This window comes from Symphalangus syndactylus, chromosome 12 (genome assembly GCF_028878055.3).
Source record: "Symphalangus syndactylus isolate Jambi chromosome 12, NHGRI_mSymSyn1-v2.1_pri, whole genome shotgun sequence".
NCBI classification, from domain to species: Eukaryota; Metazoa; Chordata; class Mammalia; order Primates; family Hylobatidae; genus Symphalangus; species Symphalangus syndactylus.
Window position 1 is genome coordinate 38,778,499 of NC_072441.2, and position 17,017 is coordinate 38,795,515.

The 17,017-nt window shown below is 42.4% G+C and overlaps 1 protein-coding gene across 8 annotated transcripts in view; it reads right to left on the reverse strand.

Annotated features, from left to right (window-relative positions):
- Window positions 1–17,017, reverse strand: part of MCOLN2 (mucolipin TRP cation channel 2) — an 82,691-nt gene that overhangs the window by 12,886 nt on the left and 52,788 nt on the right. For all 8 annotated transcript variants that reach the window (XR_010117332.1, XM_063624235.1, XM_063624234.1 and 5 more), the window contains exons 7-9: window positions 8,639–8,738; window positions 2,678–2,790; window positions 1,350–1,499 (exon numbers count right to left, since the gene is read on the reverse strand). Coding sequence is in view for 7 of the 8 variants with exons in the window: in XM_063624235.1 (XP_063480305.1) it covers window positions 1,350–1,499; window positions 2,678–2,790; window positions 8,639–8,738 (363 nt within the window). In the remaining variant the exon portion in view is untranslated. The remainder of the gene's footprint in view (window positions 1–1,349; window positions 1,500–2,677; window positions 2,791–8,638; window positions 8,739–17,017) is intronic.

Below are 17,017 nucleotides of genomic sequence, written 5' to 3' on the forward strand. Positions count from 1 at the left end.
TTTTTTTTTTTAAAGAAAAAAAGAAGAAAAACAGATGTAATTCCAAATGTGTTTCTCATTTTCTTTTAGTATTTCAATTGGTTGAACTAAATTTTTTTCCAAATAATACTCTGAAATAGAAAATGTATTTAGGTTGAACTAAATTTTTTTCCAAATAATACTCTCAAATAGAAATTGCATTTATCACTGGCCTAGGCATTCGAGCATATAAATTAACGCTGTTTGTTAAGTACCAAACAATACAATTCAGCCGCTTTTGAAAGAAAACTCCAACATGATTTGCTAACACAGCTCCAGCTCTGAGGAAATTCTAGGGCTAGTTGAAAACACAAACACGCAAACATGATTCTCATATAATACGCTAAATGCAGTGAAAGACGCAATGCCTAGCTCATCACAGAGGGACAGCACAGACACCACCCCAGAGCAAAGACAAGCCTGCAGGACAGGCTGGGAGGAAGCGCCACAGGTAAGCGGACAAAAGCTGAACAAAGGCACAACGCTGAAAAGACGTCCTAGAGGGGCAGGGTCAGAGCAGGGGCAGGATCAAGAGGCAGAGCTGGATGATGATGACCCCAGGGGGCCATGCTGCTGAGGGAGGCTGCTTCACCCCAAAGTAGGCCCCAAGAGGTAGAAAGGATGGTAACAGCTGGATAGACACTTCCAGAAAAGTCCCTCTGACAGCTGTGTGAATGGATCTCAGGGGTATGAGGCAGAAGATGGGAAAGCTGGTGAGGAGGCTGCTGTCACAGTTGGCCAGAGAGGAAGAAGCCTGAAGAAAGCCAGAGGGAGCCAGGATGGGAGAAGAGTAGGCGTGTCAGGGTTGGGAGGTGTGGCTGGAGGGACCTCTGACCAACAGCAGAGAATGGACGGGAGAATAGTGCGGTGAAGGAGGAGTTGAGGCTTAGTTAGGAGATCAAATCAACTAAGTTATACAAAGGGTCAGGCTTTCGCGGGCAGTCTGACATTCCTGCCCTCACCCCATCCGTCGGCGCACCCAGTGGTCACAGATCCTCTCCACAAGCTCTTGACATGCAGGTTCAGGGAAGGGACTGGTTTATGGATAAGCTGCTCCTTTGGCAACTTAAAAAGAAAAATGAGGCCCAAATAACCAATCTTTTCAAGCTTAGTCACTATTCTGGACCTGTTGCCAAGTTTTGTTCCGTGAACATCGGCTTCCTTACTTTCCCTTCACGAGGAACCAAGCCAGGAGAGGCCTCACTTGTGCCGGTGTGAGAAAAGGGAAGACATAAGAATCAAAGTGCTCTCCAAAGGATCGTACGTCTTAAGATGCCTGTGGCCATCTGGGAGAAGATGAAGAACAGAGACTTTAAATGGGCTTCCCTCACCTTTGCTTTGATTTCCATTTTTAATATGGAGCCAATGATTGTCATTAGGTCGCTGATAATCACCAGGACATACCAGCCGTTGACGAACTCCCACTGGTCGGTGTCACACACGGGCCGCTTGTACTTCTCCAGGAAGAAATTTAGAAATCTCTATGGCAAACATTTAAAGAAGCGTTTCTTACGAACCACACTGCCCTCTGGAAGGAGAAGGCAAGTGCAAAACAGTGCTCTCACCTGTAAAAGGACATGGCATTGCCTTTCCAACTTGCCAGATCCACCTCGAAAGTGAAGGTTATGGCACACACTTTCCCCCGTAATCTGAGTAAGCATTCAATTGTCTGTGAAGTTACCTCAAATATGAAATACGTATGCTGTAACTCCAGCAGGATCTTGTCATAGCTAACACACAGTACGTTCCAAATACTTTTCATATTACCAACACATCCATTCCGATGACAACCCAGTGAAGCAGGTACGAGCAGGTCTATCACCCAGAGAAGGGAACTGAGGCACCGAGAGGCTACGCCAGGATCCGTGTCCAGGCAGGCCGGCTCCAGAGTGCGTGCTCCAAATATGAGCCCCCTCACCTTGGCAGGGAAAGGACCTTAACTTTGCATTCAGAATATCAAGGGGATCGGGGAGCATGTAAGAGAGGTGGATGTTTACAAAGGACATTGACAAAGGTCAGGATTAGGCAAAATCAAATGCAGACTATGTCTCTGCTCCACAAATGGTACTCTGTGGACTTGCGATTTTCCCCTGACCCCAGTGTGCATTTGTACACATGCCACAGCCAGAATAAGATATGTGGGGAGCAGAAGTATATATTCATAAGAGCCCTGAGGGTAAAAAGGCAAAATGAAACTCAGGGGAGAATTTTAAAACTATTTTAAAAACAGAATAAAGTATTTTATGCTTCATTATAATCCATTTACCATACCTCCCTGTCAAAATGAACTGTGATTTGAAGACAAAAGATGAAACCCACACATGCTATTACTCTGTTCTTCAGATCACTCCTGAATTGAAGAGGGACTTGTTATTCTGGAAACATTCAAAAGCCTGAGAGTTCACCACTGTGCGTCTGTACATATCAGCTCAGTTTTAAAGCAGGATAATTATCTGATCCCACTTGACATACTCAGAGCCTTTACTCACTTCCTACACCTCAGGCTGATGAATGCCTCATAGGGGGCAACTACTCAAAGGAATCTAATTTAGTCAAAGGTCTCCAAAAAAGGCAGGTGCGCAATATTGGTGGTCCACTGCTTGGGCAAACTGAGGGCGCAGGCCAAGAGGGCAGGAAGAGAATGAGAACACACTCTTACCTTCCGTAACCTTAGAGCAAGAACAATGGATCTTGTACACAGAATAAGAGATGCCAAGCAAATCACAATGACAAATGCATCAAACACCAGGACATACTGAGCATTTTTCTGAGCTGAGGAATAAAACAGAATTCAAATGTTAAACACACCTTACCGGAGAATAATTTCCAAACAAAATGGCAGTGTGAAAAGAAGTTCAAACAATAAATGTTCTGTCTATTGTTAAAACAAAATGGTAAATATCAGAAACAAATCACACTGTATTCATTCAGAAGCACATATATAAGGCAAAACATTCCGATATAAAGCTATACATTTAAAAACATGTGAGCTGGGCCAGGCATGGTGGCTCATGCCTGTAATCCCAGCACTTTGGGAGGCCGAGGTGGGTGGATCACGAGGTCAGGAGATCAAGACCATCCTGGCTAACACGGTGAAACCCCGTCTCTACTAAAAATACAAAAAAATTAGCCAGGCGTGGTGGCGGGCACCTGTAGTCCCAGCTACTTGGGAGGCTGAGGCAGAAGAATGGCGTGAAGCCAGGAGGCAGAGTTTGCAGTGAGCCGAGATCACGCCACTGCACTCCAGCCTGGGCAACACAGCGAGACTCCATCTCAAAACAAAAAACAAAAACAAAAGCAAAAAACATGTGAGCTGCTAATAAATGCACTCAAATTTATATATAAATATTTACTGTAGAATAGAATTCAACAGAAAGTGATCCATTTGGGCTCCATTCAAAAAAAGGCAAAACTGCTGACCTACTCAGTTCTTTCACATAAAAGCAGAGACATCAAGTTCACCATTAATAAGAGAACAAACAAATTAAAACACCACCACTCAGAATCCCCACTTCTGCTTCTCAACCTCACTGTGCACTTTCCCAGGACATAGTGCCAATCTTGTAAGTCTTCTCTGTATATAGAGGAAATTGCTTCTTGGAACAGAAGCAAGGAGGGGAGTGGTAATCAGATTTTTGGTTTGGAGCACACAGCAGCAAGAAGAGTGTATGGGAAGGAGACGAATCTAACCTTAGTTTCTCTCAGACTTCACGGTAGTGTCTCCGATCCCAGCCCGGCTCTCTTCTGCCTGGTCCCCACCTTCTTCACCCTGCAGCCACACTGGTCTTCCTTCTTTCCTGCTCTCACCTCAGGGACTTTGCACATGCTGATCCGTCTGCCTGGAACAGCACTTCTCCCACACACATGGCTCAGCTTATTTATTTTCAGCCTCAAGTTCCAAATGAAAAATCTCCCATCTCAGAAAAGAATTCTTTAAATTCTTATCTCTATTAGCCCCCTCCTATGTACGTTCATGGTTCGTGGTTACTACACACAGCCAGAGCTCCTTTACATTCCTCTGCACAACAGACACTGACCTTTCATTAGATCTGCAAAGGCAGCACAGCATAGAGCACAGAGACAGTGTAGAATGGGAAAGAACATGGTCTCTGGAGCCCGACAGCCTGGCTCTGAATCTCAGCTCTGTACTCAGAAGCTGTAGAGCCTTGAGGAAATTGCTTAACCCCTGTGCCTCAGTTTCCTCCTCTGAAAAGTGGGTAGAATTAAAAAATACCTACATCATAGGGCTATTGTGAAAATTATGCAAGTTCATATACAAAGAGTCCATGAAACAGCCCCAGGAAAATAACAATAGCAAACACTTGCAGTGGTTACTATTTTATCATTCAGTGTCCATCTTCCCCAGCAAGTGACAGGCTCTGTGAAGCAGGGCCCATAGGTAGTTGCTACGGTTTGAGTTACTTGTCTCCTCCAAAACTCATGTTGAAATTTAATCCCCAATGTGACAGTATTGAGAGGGAGGGCCTTTAAAAGGTGATTGGGTCATGAGGTCTCTGCCCTCATAAATGGATTAATCCACTCACAGATTAATGGGTTATCAAGGGAATGGCTCTGGTGGCTTTATAAGACGAGGAAGAGAGACTTGAGCTACTATGCTCACCCCCCTCACCATGTGATGCCCTGCACTGCCTTGGGACTCCATAGAGACTCCCAGCCAGCAAGAAGGTCCTCACCAGAAGTGGTCCTCCGACTTTAGACTTCTCAGGTTCCAGAACTGAAAGAATGCATTTCTTTTCTTTATAAATTAGCTAGTTTCAGGCATTCTGTTATAAGTAACAGAAAACAGACTAAGACAGTAGTGTTGAATACAGCACCTGTGCTTAGTATAATGTTTCGGTATACTTTCAGATTAATGAAGAGAATCAAGCAGAACATAAGACCACTGAATAATCTAAGTTAGAACTTACGTTGGTCTGAGCTAAGTTGTGGCAGAGCGAAAGAGGGCACAGAATCCTAAGAGATGGAGAGAGTCATGGCCTGGTCTCTAACTGGACTTGGGGTATAAGGAAGAAGGACAACCAAGAATGATCCCTGGTTCCCTGTCTTGGGCAAACTGAGTTTACTCCGGATATTCATGACAAGAGAAGACTATTCAGCGGCAGTTAAAGCCATGGGAGTGATGGCCCCTCAGAGAGACCACTGGGAAGGATAGCGCCAGGGATGGGGAGCGCCGTTTGAGAATTAGAAAAGGAGATGAGCTCAGGAATGGGATGGAGCAGAAAGGCCAGAGGAGAAGCAAACAGAACCAGGGACAGGCGACCTTCAGAGGACAGACTGCAGTCAGAGTCTTCCACAGCAACACCTCTGCAGAGACAGTATTGAAGAGAAATGCCAGAGTGTCTATGGACTTAGTAATGCAAAGATGTGGGTGACACTGGCATGAGTGTCTGAGGGCAAAGCAGCTCCTACAATGGGAGGCGAGCAGAGACAGCCAGCTGGTAAATGCAACTCTCTGAGCAAATGATTTCGTCTTACTAAGCTTCAGATGTCCCACCTACAAAATGGGGAGGGCAAGCGTACTGGTTCCTGAGGCTGCCATGAGAATCAGGTGGAACAGTCTGTGTGAGGTGCTTGTTAGAACAGTGCCCAGTTCCTAGCACTTACATTTACCCTTAGCCATTTACACTCAAGAAAGTTATCTTGAGGTATCATTTAAAGGGTAGGTAAGAAAACAACTTAGCTCTATCATAATGCAAGATTTTTTTTCCCCTTGGATCCATGGAATGGGGCAGAGGAGACAGACGCAGCTGTTGGGAAGATAAGACTGGAAATCTTATGAAATGCAAGGACAGTATCTAGTACCTTCCCTTCTGACATACAAATAGAACACAAATCTCTAAGACAGCTTATAGTGGACCTTGTTTACAGATGGGAAAACAAGCAGGCTTAGAAACAGAAACCAGTCCTCCTAACAGAATCCAGTATAGGATTCTGTTTTTCTTTGAATTACTGAGAAGACTAGTTTGTTATGCTAAAAATATGTATTTTATGAACATCTTGGCCAGGCGCGGTGGCTCATGCCCGTAATCCCAGCACTTTGGGAGGCCGAGGCAGGCAGATCACGAGGTCAGGAGTTCAAGACCAGCCTGGCCAATATGATGAAACTCTGTCTCTACTAAAAATACAAAAAATAGTCAGGCGTGCTGGTGTGTACCTGTAGTCCCAGCTACTCGGGAGGCTGAGGCAGAAGAATCGCTTGAACCCAGGAGGTGGAGGTTGCAGTGAGCCGAGATCGTGCCACTGCACTCCAGCCTGGGAGACAGAGCAAGACTCTGTCTCAAAAAAAAAAAAGAAAAAAAAAAAACATCTATATTACCCATCACTGGGGGATCCTGCCAAGAAGGAGTCCCCCTAATTCCTCCCCAAGCCCCTCATCTCCAAATTCCTACATTTATGAAACCAAGTGAAATGAAGACATGGCACATTTAGAGTGGGGACTTGGGAGTCACAAAAGGCAGCATGAGGTTTCTATGTGAATATAGACATTCACCTGCATTTGCTTCAACATGGGTAATGACAAAGGAGAGAGGAGCCTAGGGTTAAGCGTGTGGGTGTGAATGAGCCTCTAAACTGTTAGAAATAGTGTAAGTGTCCCACCAGATGTCGCCCTTGTGCTTGTCCACTTCCCCCAAAGCCAAGACAATCTCAATCCACCAGACAGCTTCATATAGGGGAAAAAGTCCATTTCCTAAGATGGTTTCCAAACATAAGTTTTTAAGGCTTTCACATCACATCATCTTATTTTAAATTCACATTCTCCTAGTGATAGAACCTGGTTTCTTAAGACACAGCTCTAGGAGAATATGTAAATCTTAAAGAGCTTTTACGCAGTGGTCTAGGAGGCTTGTGTTTCTCCACATTGGCCACAGGAGGGGGCTAGAGATACTCTCTTCTGAGCACAGGCAAGGAAAAACCCTCGTTGCAAGGAGGGCAGCAGGCGGAAGGAAAAACTCACTGTTCTGGAAATGCATTTGACTGACTAGCTTGGAAATTTCCATCATTTTGATCTTTATAATGATATTCCAAATCATATATTTGACAAAGCTTAGTTTCTTTTCACAGAAAATTGGCAACCTATACTCGGACTTAGAAAATATGCCCCGATCTCTGCGTGTCTGTAAGAGAGGGGTGTATGCTGGGGAATAGGAACCACTTTTTAACAGAAACCAAAACTATAATCAGAGACTTAAGTCAGTCAGTGAAATTATTGAAACCAAAACTTCAATCGTTAGGACATATTATACATCTGAAAAGCAGCTGGCCACAAATCAAATATACTTTAAAACAATATAAAACAGGAGCCACAGGTATTTCACATTTTATTTCATTCTGATAACCTGGTCAAAAGGAAAGTCATTTAAACAAAATTTGCAAAATAAAAAATACTGGGCATCCATCATTAACATCATCCCAATTCTTTACTAAGCAAACAGAACAGATTCCATAGGTAGCCCATTATATTTTAATTTTTTACTTATTTTTGAGACAAAGTCTCACTCTGTTGCCCAGGCTGGAGTGCAGTGGCATGATCTCGGTTCACTGCAGCCTCTGCCTCTCAGGTTCAAGCAATTCTCTTGCCTCAGCCTCCCAAGTAGCTGGGATTACAGGTGCATGTGCCACCATGCCCGGCTATTTTTTGTATTTTTAGTAGAGACGGGGTTTTGTCACGTTGACCAGGCTGATCTCGAACTCCTGACATCAAGTGATCCACCGGCCTAGGCCTCCCAATGTGCTGGGATTGCAGGTGTGGGCCACCGTGCTCAGCAGTAGCCCATCTTAAACATGTGGATTGAGAGATGTTTTCCGAGCAATGACTAAGTAAATGACTCAGCATTTGCAGCCGTTGCTGTCTGGGCACTGGAGGCCCTGATCCTTCCCCACTATCCAAGGCTCAGATCAAAGCATACCTTCTCCAAGAATCATTTCTTTTCCCACTCTGCCCCACTCAAACTTGACCTTTGCTTTTTTTCTCCTCATACTTGTTGTATGTATACCTTTATTTCTCTCCATAACACGTCACAGATTTTATAAGCATGTCAGTCTCCCTCACTAAGGCATTTTCTTCCTTTTCCCATAACGCCTAGCAATTAATATGTACAAACTCTTGTGTTTAGTGCTTTGCTTTATATACTAATTCATTTAATATTCAATATCCTGGAAGGTAAGTTTAGGCTGAGTATGCCCTATCCAGAATGATTTGAGACCAGAACTATTTCAGATTTATTTTGATTTTGGAATACTTGCAGTATACTTACGGGTTGAGCATCCCAAATCCAAAAATTCAGAATCCAAAATGCTCCAATAAGCATTTCCTTTGAGCTTTGGTCATGTCAGTGCTCAAATGTTTCAAATTTTAGAGCATTTTGATTTCAGATTTTTCCGATTTGGGATGCTCAACCTATACTATCACTCTCATTTTACATAGAAAGATACTGAGACAGACAGTTTAAGTAATTCGTCTAAGATCACAGGCATGGTAAACAGAACTGGAACTGAAACCCAGGTAATCTGGCAAACAAACCATTTAAATACCCCAAGCCCCAAAATAAAGTTTAAAAATCGTCTATAATTCCCGTGGGCAAGTATATAGCATACTTACTAGATCCAGATATGTTCAAGTCTTTACATTCTTCAATTTTGGCATCACTGTCAAAATAGATTTTGATTTTGCCACTGTGAGCTTTATTGTCAAAGATAATCTGGAGACACAAATGTATAGAGAGATTACAACACAGAAGAAAGTATAACATGTTAGATCAGCTCTGCTTTAAAAAAAAAATCACTGGCATCCAAACAGGGTGCTGACCCAAAGAGAATTATACAGGCCAGCAAAACGGCTGACTAGAATTACTTGACACTCATTTCCTGCACCCCCCACCACACACACACATACACACACACACAAGGGACCAAAATAATGAATAAACAACTATATTTTGACTGAAATCACTGAAGAAGTACACTGGAGAGCACCAGGGTAGCAGCAAAATCCTGTGGAGCATGAAAGCCCAGGACAGCAACACAGGAAGGGGAGCAAGGCACCGTGCCTCTGCCACTGTCTCCCCAGCCAGGATCAGCTTAGAGCCAGGGGGATCTCTTTGGATAGGAAAACATTAGGCTAGAGACTCCGGTGGTCCTCATTATGGCCACAGAATGCCAGCAGTCATTGCTACAGGAGAGCCCTCCAGTCCTCACAGGCTTTGAATCCAGTTTGGAGAGGTGCCGGGAGTTCATGCAGCCACGCTGCCCCAGAGTGGAAGCACACATTGCGCACTCTTCACCTCTGTGACCTAAGCTGCTATGGATGACACCATTTAGAGACCAGATCACTAACAGAGTGTGTTCTGCCCTGGGGGCCAGTACTCATTGCCTCTTTCCATCCCTGAAGTCCTGCCATTATTCTTCCATGTTCACAAAGGTGCCTGCAACACCATGACACTGGCTGCCCAGAGCCTAGACCTGATGGAACATCTGAGACCCTGACATCTGAATCCATGCAGCACCCCTTCCTGCCCCTGACCCTGGGAACAGGCAGAACTGCACAGCAGGAAGCTGCCAAACAGCTGGCTGGTGTGCTGTGCTTGTGCACACTTGAGCCACACAGTTGGCTGCCTCTCCACACCCACACAGGCCTGACAGCCAGTTCAGCAGTAATCTCGCATCTCTAAAGAGCCTGCCTCACAGCCTACTGGCCCACCACAACCATGCACACGTGGCCTGACAGCCAGCTGGGCAGCAATTGCCCCTACCCAGTTGAAGAGCCTGCCACACAGCCTGCTGCTTATCATGTATGCACATGTCCGGCCCGACAACCAGTCTGGCATCCCCGCCTCCAGCAAAACTGTGTCATTGCTGTTAAAAACTCCCTCAGCTTGGCCACTGAGCCAATCACAGACATCACTGACAAGGAGTACAACTGAACAAACTGCATGGACACCATACTACTGAGTCTGCCCAGAATCAAAGCCACTATACCCAGCCAACACCGTAGGGCCCATCTATAGGAAAAAGTCTATCCCTGTGAAAGCTATTCCATAAAATTGGAAAAAGCAACTATTTCACTAGATGCATAGATAACAATGTAGGGACACAAGAAACATGAAAAGGCAAGAAAACATGACACCCAAAGGAACATAATAATTCTCAAGTAGCAGGCCCCAAAGAAAAGGATATTCATTAAATGCCTGAAAAATTCAAAATAATGATCTTAAGAAAGCTCAGTGAGATATAAGAGAATAGAAACAATTCAGTGAAACCAGGAACATAATTTATGATTTTACTGAGAAATTCAACAGAGATATAGCATAAAAAAAAAAAAAATCTTGGAGCTGAATTACTCAATGAGTGAAATTAAAAAATTACAATTGAGAGCTTCAACAACAGACTACATCAAGCAAAGAAAAATGAATTTCTGGCTGGGTGCAGTGGCCATGCCTGTAATCCCAGCACTTTGGAAGGCCAAGGTAGGTGGATCATTTGAGGTCAGGAGTTCGAGACCAGCCTGACCAACATGGTGAAACCCCATATCCAATAGAAAATACAAAATTAGCTGGGTGCGGTGGCAGGCGCCTGTAATCCCAGCTACTGGGGAGGCTGAGGCATGAGAATCACTTGAATCTAGGAGTCAGTGGTTGCACTGAGCTGAGATCATACCACTGCACTCCAGCCTAGGCAATAGATTGAGACTCTTGTCTCAAAATAAAATAAAATAAAATAAAATAAAATAAAATAAAAAGAATTTCTGAACTTGAAGACAGGTCTTTTCAAATAACCCAGCTGAAAACTTCTCAAGTCTTGGGAGAGATACGGACATCCAGATCTAGGAAGCTCAAAGATCCCCAATTAGATTCACCCCAAAAAGATTCTCTCCAAGGCCCATTATAATCAATCTGTCAAAAGTCAAAGACAGAGACAATTCTAAAAGCTGCAAGTAGGCCAGGTGCAGTGGCTCACACCTGTAATCCCAACACTTTGGGAGGCTGAGGCAGACAGATCACGAGGTCAGGAGATCGAGACCATCCTGGGTAACATGGTGAAACCTCGTCTTTACTAAAAATACAAAAAAAAATTAGCCGGGCGTGGTGGCAGGTGCCTGTAGTCCCAGCTACTCAGGAGGCTGAGGCAGGAGAATGGCGTGAACCCGGGAGGCGGAGCTTGCAGTGAGCCAAGATTGTGCCACTGCATGCACTCCAGCCTGGGCAACAGAGTGAGACTCCATCTCAAAAAAAAAAAAAAAAAAATGCTGCAAGAGAAAAACATCAAGTCACACATAACGGAATCTCCATTAGACTATCAGAACATTTCTCAGCAGAAAGCAGGCAGGCCAGGAGAGAATGAGATGATATATTCAAAGGGTTTAAAGAAAAAAAAAAAAAACTGTCAGTCAAGAATACTATATCCAGCAAAGCCATCCTTCAGAAATGAAGAAGAAATAAAGACCTCTGCAGACAAGCAAAAGCTAACGAAATTTTCACCACCAGACCAGCCTTTCAAGAAATGCTTGAGGGAGCACTAAAACTGGAAATGAACAATAATTATCATGAAAACATGTGAAAGCATAAAACTCAGCAGTAAAGGTAAGTTTATAATCAAATTCAGAATACCCCAGTATTGGAATGGTGCTATATAAATCTCTCTAGTCCTCTACTACGAAGGTTTTAAGTCAAAATTGTAAAAAACAAACACAAGTACAATTAGAGGCCAAGGAACTCACAATGAAGACATAAATTAAGGCAACAAAGAGAATTATACCAATGAAAATGTTCACATCACAGGATTTCTTCACAACTTTCTGTTATTAATGAAACAAATATGATTGAAAGGGCTAATATATGAAGTTTTACTAAATACAGGATATCAGATATCTGGTTCAGAGAAAGCCTAGAGAAAAAGAGACAACCAGTCCTAGGAATAAAAACCAAAATTAACTAACCTTTGAAAGAACACAATGATCTCATGTATTATTCTGAATTGAATTTAAAAGCATTTCCTTCAATTTAGTTCTTTTGGTATGAAATTCTAGTTTTTGTTAGGCTAGAAATTATTTTCTGTTTGTTTCAAGAGCTACATATAATGCTTTCAGAAAGAACAAAGATTGCTCCGAGACTGCAGGCTGAACTTAAGATGTCCAAATGCCCTCAATCTTCTACCTTATGAAATTTAAATCAATCACTTAAGTCATTTACAGTTTATAAGTGATATATGCCAAGTACTTACTAGGGTGAACACATTAAGAAAACCAAAAAGTCACTGGCAGAGCTTGGAGAGCCGGATATGTAGGTAATCAAATCCACATGCACCTGCCTGTCTCTGAACACAAGCCATGTTTGCCCGAGAAGATCACACACTCAAACCAGAGGTTTGAGAATTAAACCATACCATCCTCATTTCTTTTTTTTTTTTTTTTCTGTATTTTTTTTTTTTTATTATTATACTTTAGGGTTTTAGGGTACATGTGCACAATGTGCAGGTTTGTTACATATGTATCCATGTGCCATGTTGATTTCCTGCACCCATTAACTCGTCATTTAGCATTAGGTGTATCTCCTAATGCTGTCCCTCCCCCCTCCCCCCACCCCACAACAGTCCCCGGAGCGTGATGTTCCCCTTCCTGTGTCCATGAGTTCTCATTGTTCAATTCCCACCTATGAGTGAGAACATGCGGTGTTTGGTTTTTTGTCCTTGCGATAGTTTACTGAGAATGATGTTTTCCAGTTTCATCCATGTCCCTACAAAGGACACGAACTCATCATTTTTTATGGCTGCATAGTATTCCATGGTGTATATGTGCCACATTTTCTTAATCCAGTCTATCGTTGTTGGACATTTGGGTTGGTTCCAACTCTTTGCTATTGTGAATAGTGCCGCAATAAACATACGTGTGCATGTGTCTTTATAGCAGCATGATTTATAGTCCTTTGGGTATATACCCAGTAATGGGATGGCTGGGTCAAATGGTATTTCTAGTTCGAGATCCCTGAGGAATCGCCACACTGACTTCCACAATGGTTGAACTAGTTTACAGTCCCACCAACAGTGTAAAAGTGTTCCTATTTCTCCACATCCTCTCCAGCACCTGTTGTTTCCTGATTTTTTAATGATGGCCATTCTAACTGGTGTGAGATGGTATCTCACTGTGGTTTTGATTTGCATTTCTCTGATGGCCAGTGATGAGGAGCATTTCTTCATGTGTTTTTTGGCTGCATAAATGTCTTCTTTTGAGAAGTGTCTGTTCATGTCCTCTGCCCACTTTTTGATGGGGTTGTTTGTTTTTTTCTTGTAAATTTGTTTGAGTTCATTGTAGATTCTGGATATTAGCCCTTTGTCAGATGAGTAGGTTGCAAAAATTTTCTCCCATTGTGTAGGTTGCCTGTTCACTCTGATGATAGTTTCTTTTGCTGTGCAGAAGCTCTTTAGTTTAATGAGATCCCATTTGTCGATTTTGGCTTTTGTTGCCATTGCTTTTGGTGTTTTAGACATGAAGTCCTTGCCCACGCCTATGTCCTGAATGGTATTGCCTAGGTTTTCTTGTAGGATTTTAATGGTTTTAGGACTAACATATAAGTCTTTAATCCATCTTGAATTAATTTTTGTATAAGGTGTAAGGAAGGGATCCAGTTGCAGCTTTCTACATATGGCTAGCCAGTTTTCCCAGCACCATTTATTAAATAGGGAATCCTTTCCCCATTTCTTGTTTTTGTCAGGTTTGTCAAAGATCAGATAGTTGTAGCTATGCGGCATCATTTCTGAGGGCTCTGTTCTGTTCCATTGATCTATGTCTCTGTTGTGGTACCAGTACCATGCTGTTTTGGTTACTGTAGCCTTGTAGTACAGTTTAAAGTCAGGTAGCGTGATGCCTCCAGCTTTGTTCTTTTGGCTTAGGATTGACTTGGCGATGCGGGCTCTTTTTTGGTTCCATATGAACTTTAAAGTAGTTTTTTCCAATTCTGTGAAGAAAGTCATTGGTAGCTTGATGGAGATGGCATTGAATCTATAAATTACCTTGGGCAGTATGGCCATTTTCATGATATTGATTCTTCCAACCCATGAGCATGGAATGTTCTTCCATTTGTTTGTATCCTCTTTTATTTCATTGAGCAGTGGTTTGTAGTTCTCCTTGAAGAGGTCCTTCACATCCCTTGTAAGTTGGATTCCTAGGTATTTTATTCTCTTTAAAGCAATTTTGAATGGGAGTTCACTCGTGATTTGCCTCTCTGTTTGTCTGTTATTGGTGTACAAGAATGCTTGTGATTTTTGTACATTAATTTTGTATCCTGAGACTTTGCTGAAGTTGCTAATCAGCTTAAGGAGATTTTGGGCTGAGACAATGGGGTTTTCTAGATATACAATCATGTCATCTGCAAACAGGGACAATTTGACTTCCTCTTTTCCTAATTGAATACCCTTTATTTCCTTCTCCTGCCTGATTGCTCTGGCCAGAACTTCCAGCACTATGTTGAATAGGAGCGGTGAGAGAGGGCATCCCTGTCTTGTGCCAGTTTTCAGAGGGAATGCTTCCAGTTTTTGCCCATTCAGTATGATATTGGCTGTGGGTTTGTCGTAGATAGCTCTTATTATTTTGAGATACGTCCCATCAATACCTAATTTATTGAGAGTTTTTAGCATGAAGGGTTGTTGAATTTTGTCAAAGGCCTTTTCTGCATCTATTGAGATAATCATGTGGTTTTTGTCTTTGGTTCTGTTTATATGCTGGATTACATTTATTGATTTGCGTATGTTGAACCAGCCTTGCATCCCAGGGATGAAGCCCACTTGATCATGGTGGATAAGCTTTTTGATGTGCTGCTGGATTCGGTTTGCCAGTATTTTATTGAGGATTTTTGCATCAATGTTCATCAAGGATATTGGTCTGAAATTCTCTTTTTTGGTTATGTCTCTGCCAGGTTTTGGTATCAGGACGATGCTGGCTTCGTAAAATGTGTTAGGGAGGATTCCCTCTTTTTCTATCGATTGGAATAGTTTCAGAAGGAATGGTACCAGTTCCTCCTTGTACCTCTGGTAGAATTCAGCTGTGAGTCCATCAGGTCCTGGACTCTTTTTGGTTGGTAAGCTATTGATTATTGCCACAATTTCAGAACCTGTTATTGGTCTATTCAGAGATTCAACTTCTTCCTGGTTTAGTCTTGGGAGGGTGTATTTGTCGAGGAATTTATCCATTTCTTCTAGATTTTCTAGTTTATTTGCATAGAGGTGTTTGTAGTATTCTCTGATGGTAGATTGTATTTCTGTGGGATCGGTGGTGATATCCCCTTTTTCGTTTTTTATTGCATCTATTTGATTCTTCTCTCTTTTCTTCTTTATTAGTCTTGCTAGCAGTCCATCAATTTTGTTGATCTTTTCAAAAAACCAGCTCCTGGATTCATTAATTTTTTGAAGGGTTTTTTGTGTCTCTATTTCCTTCAGTTCTGCTCTGATTTTAGTTATTTCTAGCCTTCTGCTAGCTTTTGAATGTGTTTGCTCTTGCTTTTCTAGTTCTTTTAATTGTGATGTTAGGGTGTCAATTTTGGATCTTTCGTGCTTTCTCTTGTGGGCATTTAGTGCTATAAATTTCCCTCTACACACTGCTTTGAACGTGTCCCAGAGATTCTGGTATGTTGTGTCTTTGTTCTCGTTGGTTTCAAAGAACATCTTTATTTCTGCCTTCATTTCATTATGTACCCAATAGTCATTCAGGAGCAGGTTGTTCAGTTTCCATGTAGTTGAGCGGTTTTGACTGAGTTTCTTAATCCTGAGTTCTAGTTTGATTGCACTGTGGTCTGAGAGACAGTTTGTTATAATCTCTGTTCTTTTGCATTTGCTGAGAAGAGCTTTACTTCCAACTATGTGGTCAATTTTGGAATAGGTGTGGTGTGGTGCTGAAAAAAATGTATATTCTGTTGATTTGGGGTGGAGAGTTCTGTAGATGTCTATTAGGTCCACTTTATGTAGAGCTGAGTTCAATTCCTGGATATCCTTGTTAACTTTCTGTCTCGTTGATCTGTCTAATGCTGACAGTGGGGTGTTAAAATCTCCCATTATTATTGTGTGGGAGTTTAAGTCCCTTTGTAGGTCACTGAGGACTTGCTTTATGAATCTGGGTGCTCCTGTGTTGGGTGCATATATATTTAGGATAGTTAGCTCTTCTTGTTGAATTGATCCCTTTACCATTATGTAATGGCCTTCTTTGTCTCTTTTGATCTTTGTTGGTTTAAAGTCTATTTTATCAGAGACTAGGATTGCAACCCCTGCCTTTTTTTGTTTTCCAGTTGCTTGATAGATCTTCCTCCATCCCTTTATTTTGAGTCTATGTGTGTCTCTGCACATGAGATGGGTTTCCTGAATACAGCACACTGATGGGTCCTGACTCCTTATCCAGTTTGCCAGTCTGTGTCTTTTGATTGGAGCATTTAGCCCATTTACATTTAACGTTAATATTGTTATGTGTGAATCTGATCCTGTCATTATGATGTTAGTTGGTTATTTTGCTCGTTAGTTGCTATAGTTTCTTCCTAGCCTTGATGGTCTTTACAATTTGGCATGTTTTTGCAGGGGCTGGTACCGGTTGTTCCTTTCCATGTTTAGTGCTTCCTTCAGGAGCTCTTTTAGGGCAGGCCTGGTGGTGACAAAATCACTCAGCGTTTGCTTGTCTGTAAAGTATTTTATTTCTCCTTCACTTATGAAGCTTAGTTTGGCGGGATAGGAAATTCTGGGTTGAAAATTCTTTTCTTTAAGAATGTTGAATATCGGCCCCCACTCTCTTCTGGCTTGTAGAGTTTCTGCTGAGAGATCAGCTGTTAGTCTGATGGGCTTCCCTTTGTGGGTAACCCGACCTTTCTCTCTGGCTGCCCTTAACATTTTTTCCTTCATTTCAACTTTGGTGAATCTGACAATTATGTGTCTTGGAGTTGCCCTTCTCGAGGAGTATCTTTGTGGTGTTCTCTGTATTTCCTGAATCTGAATGCTGGCCTGCCTTGCTAGA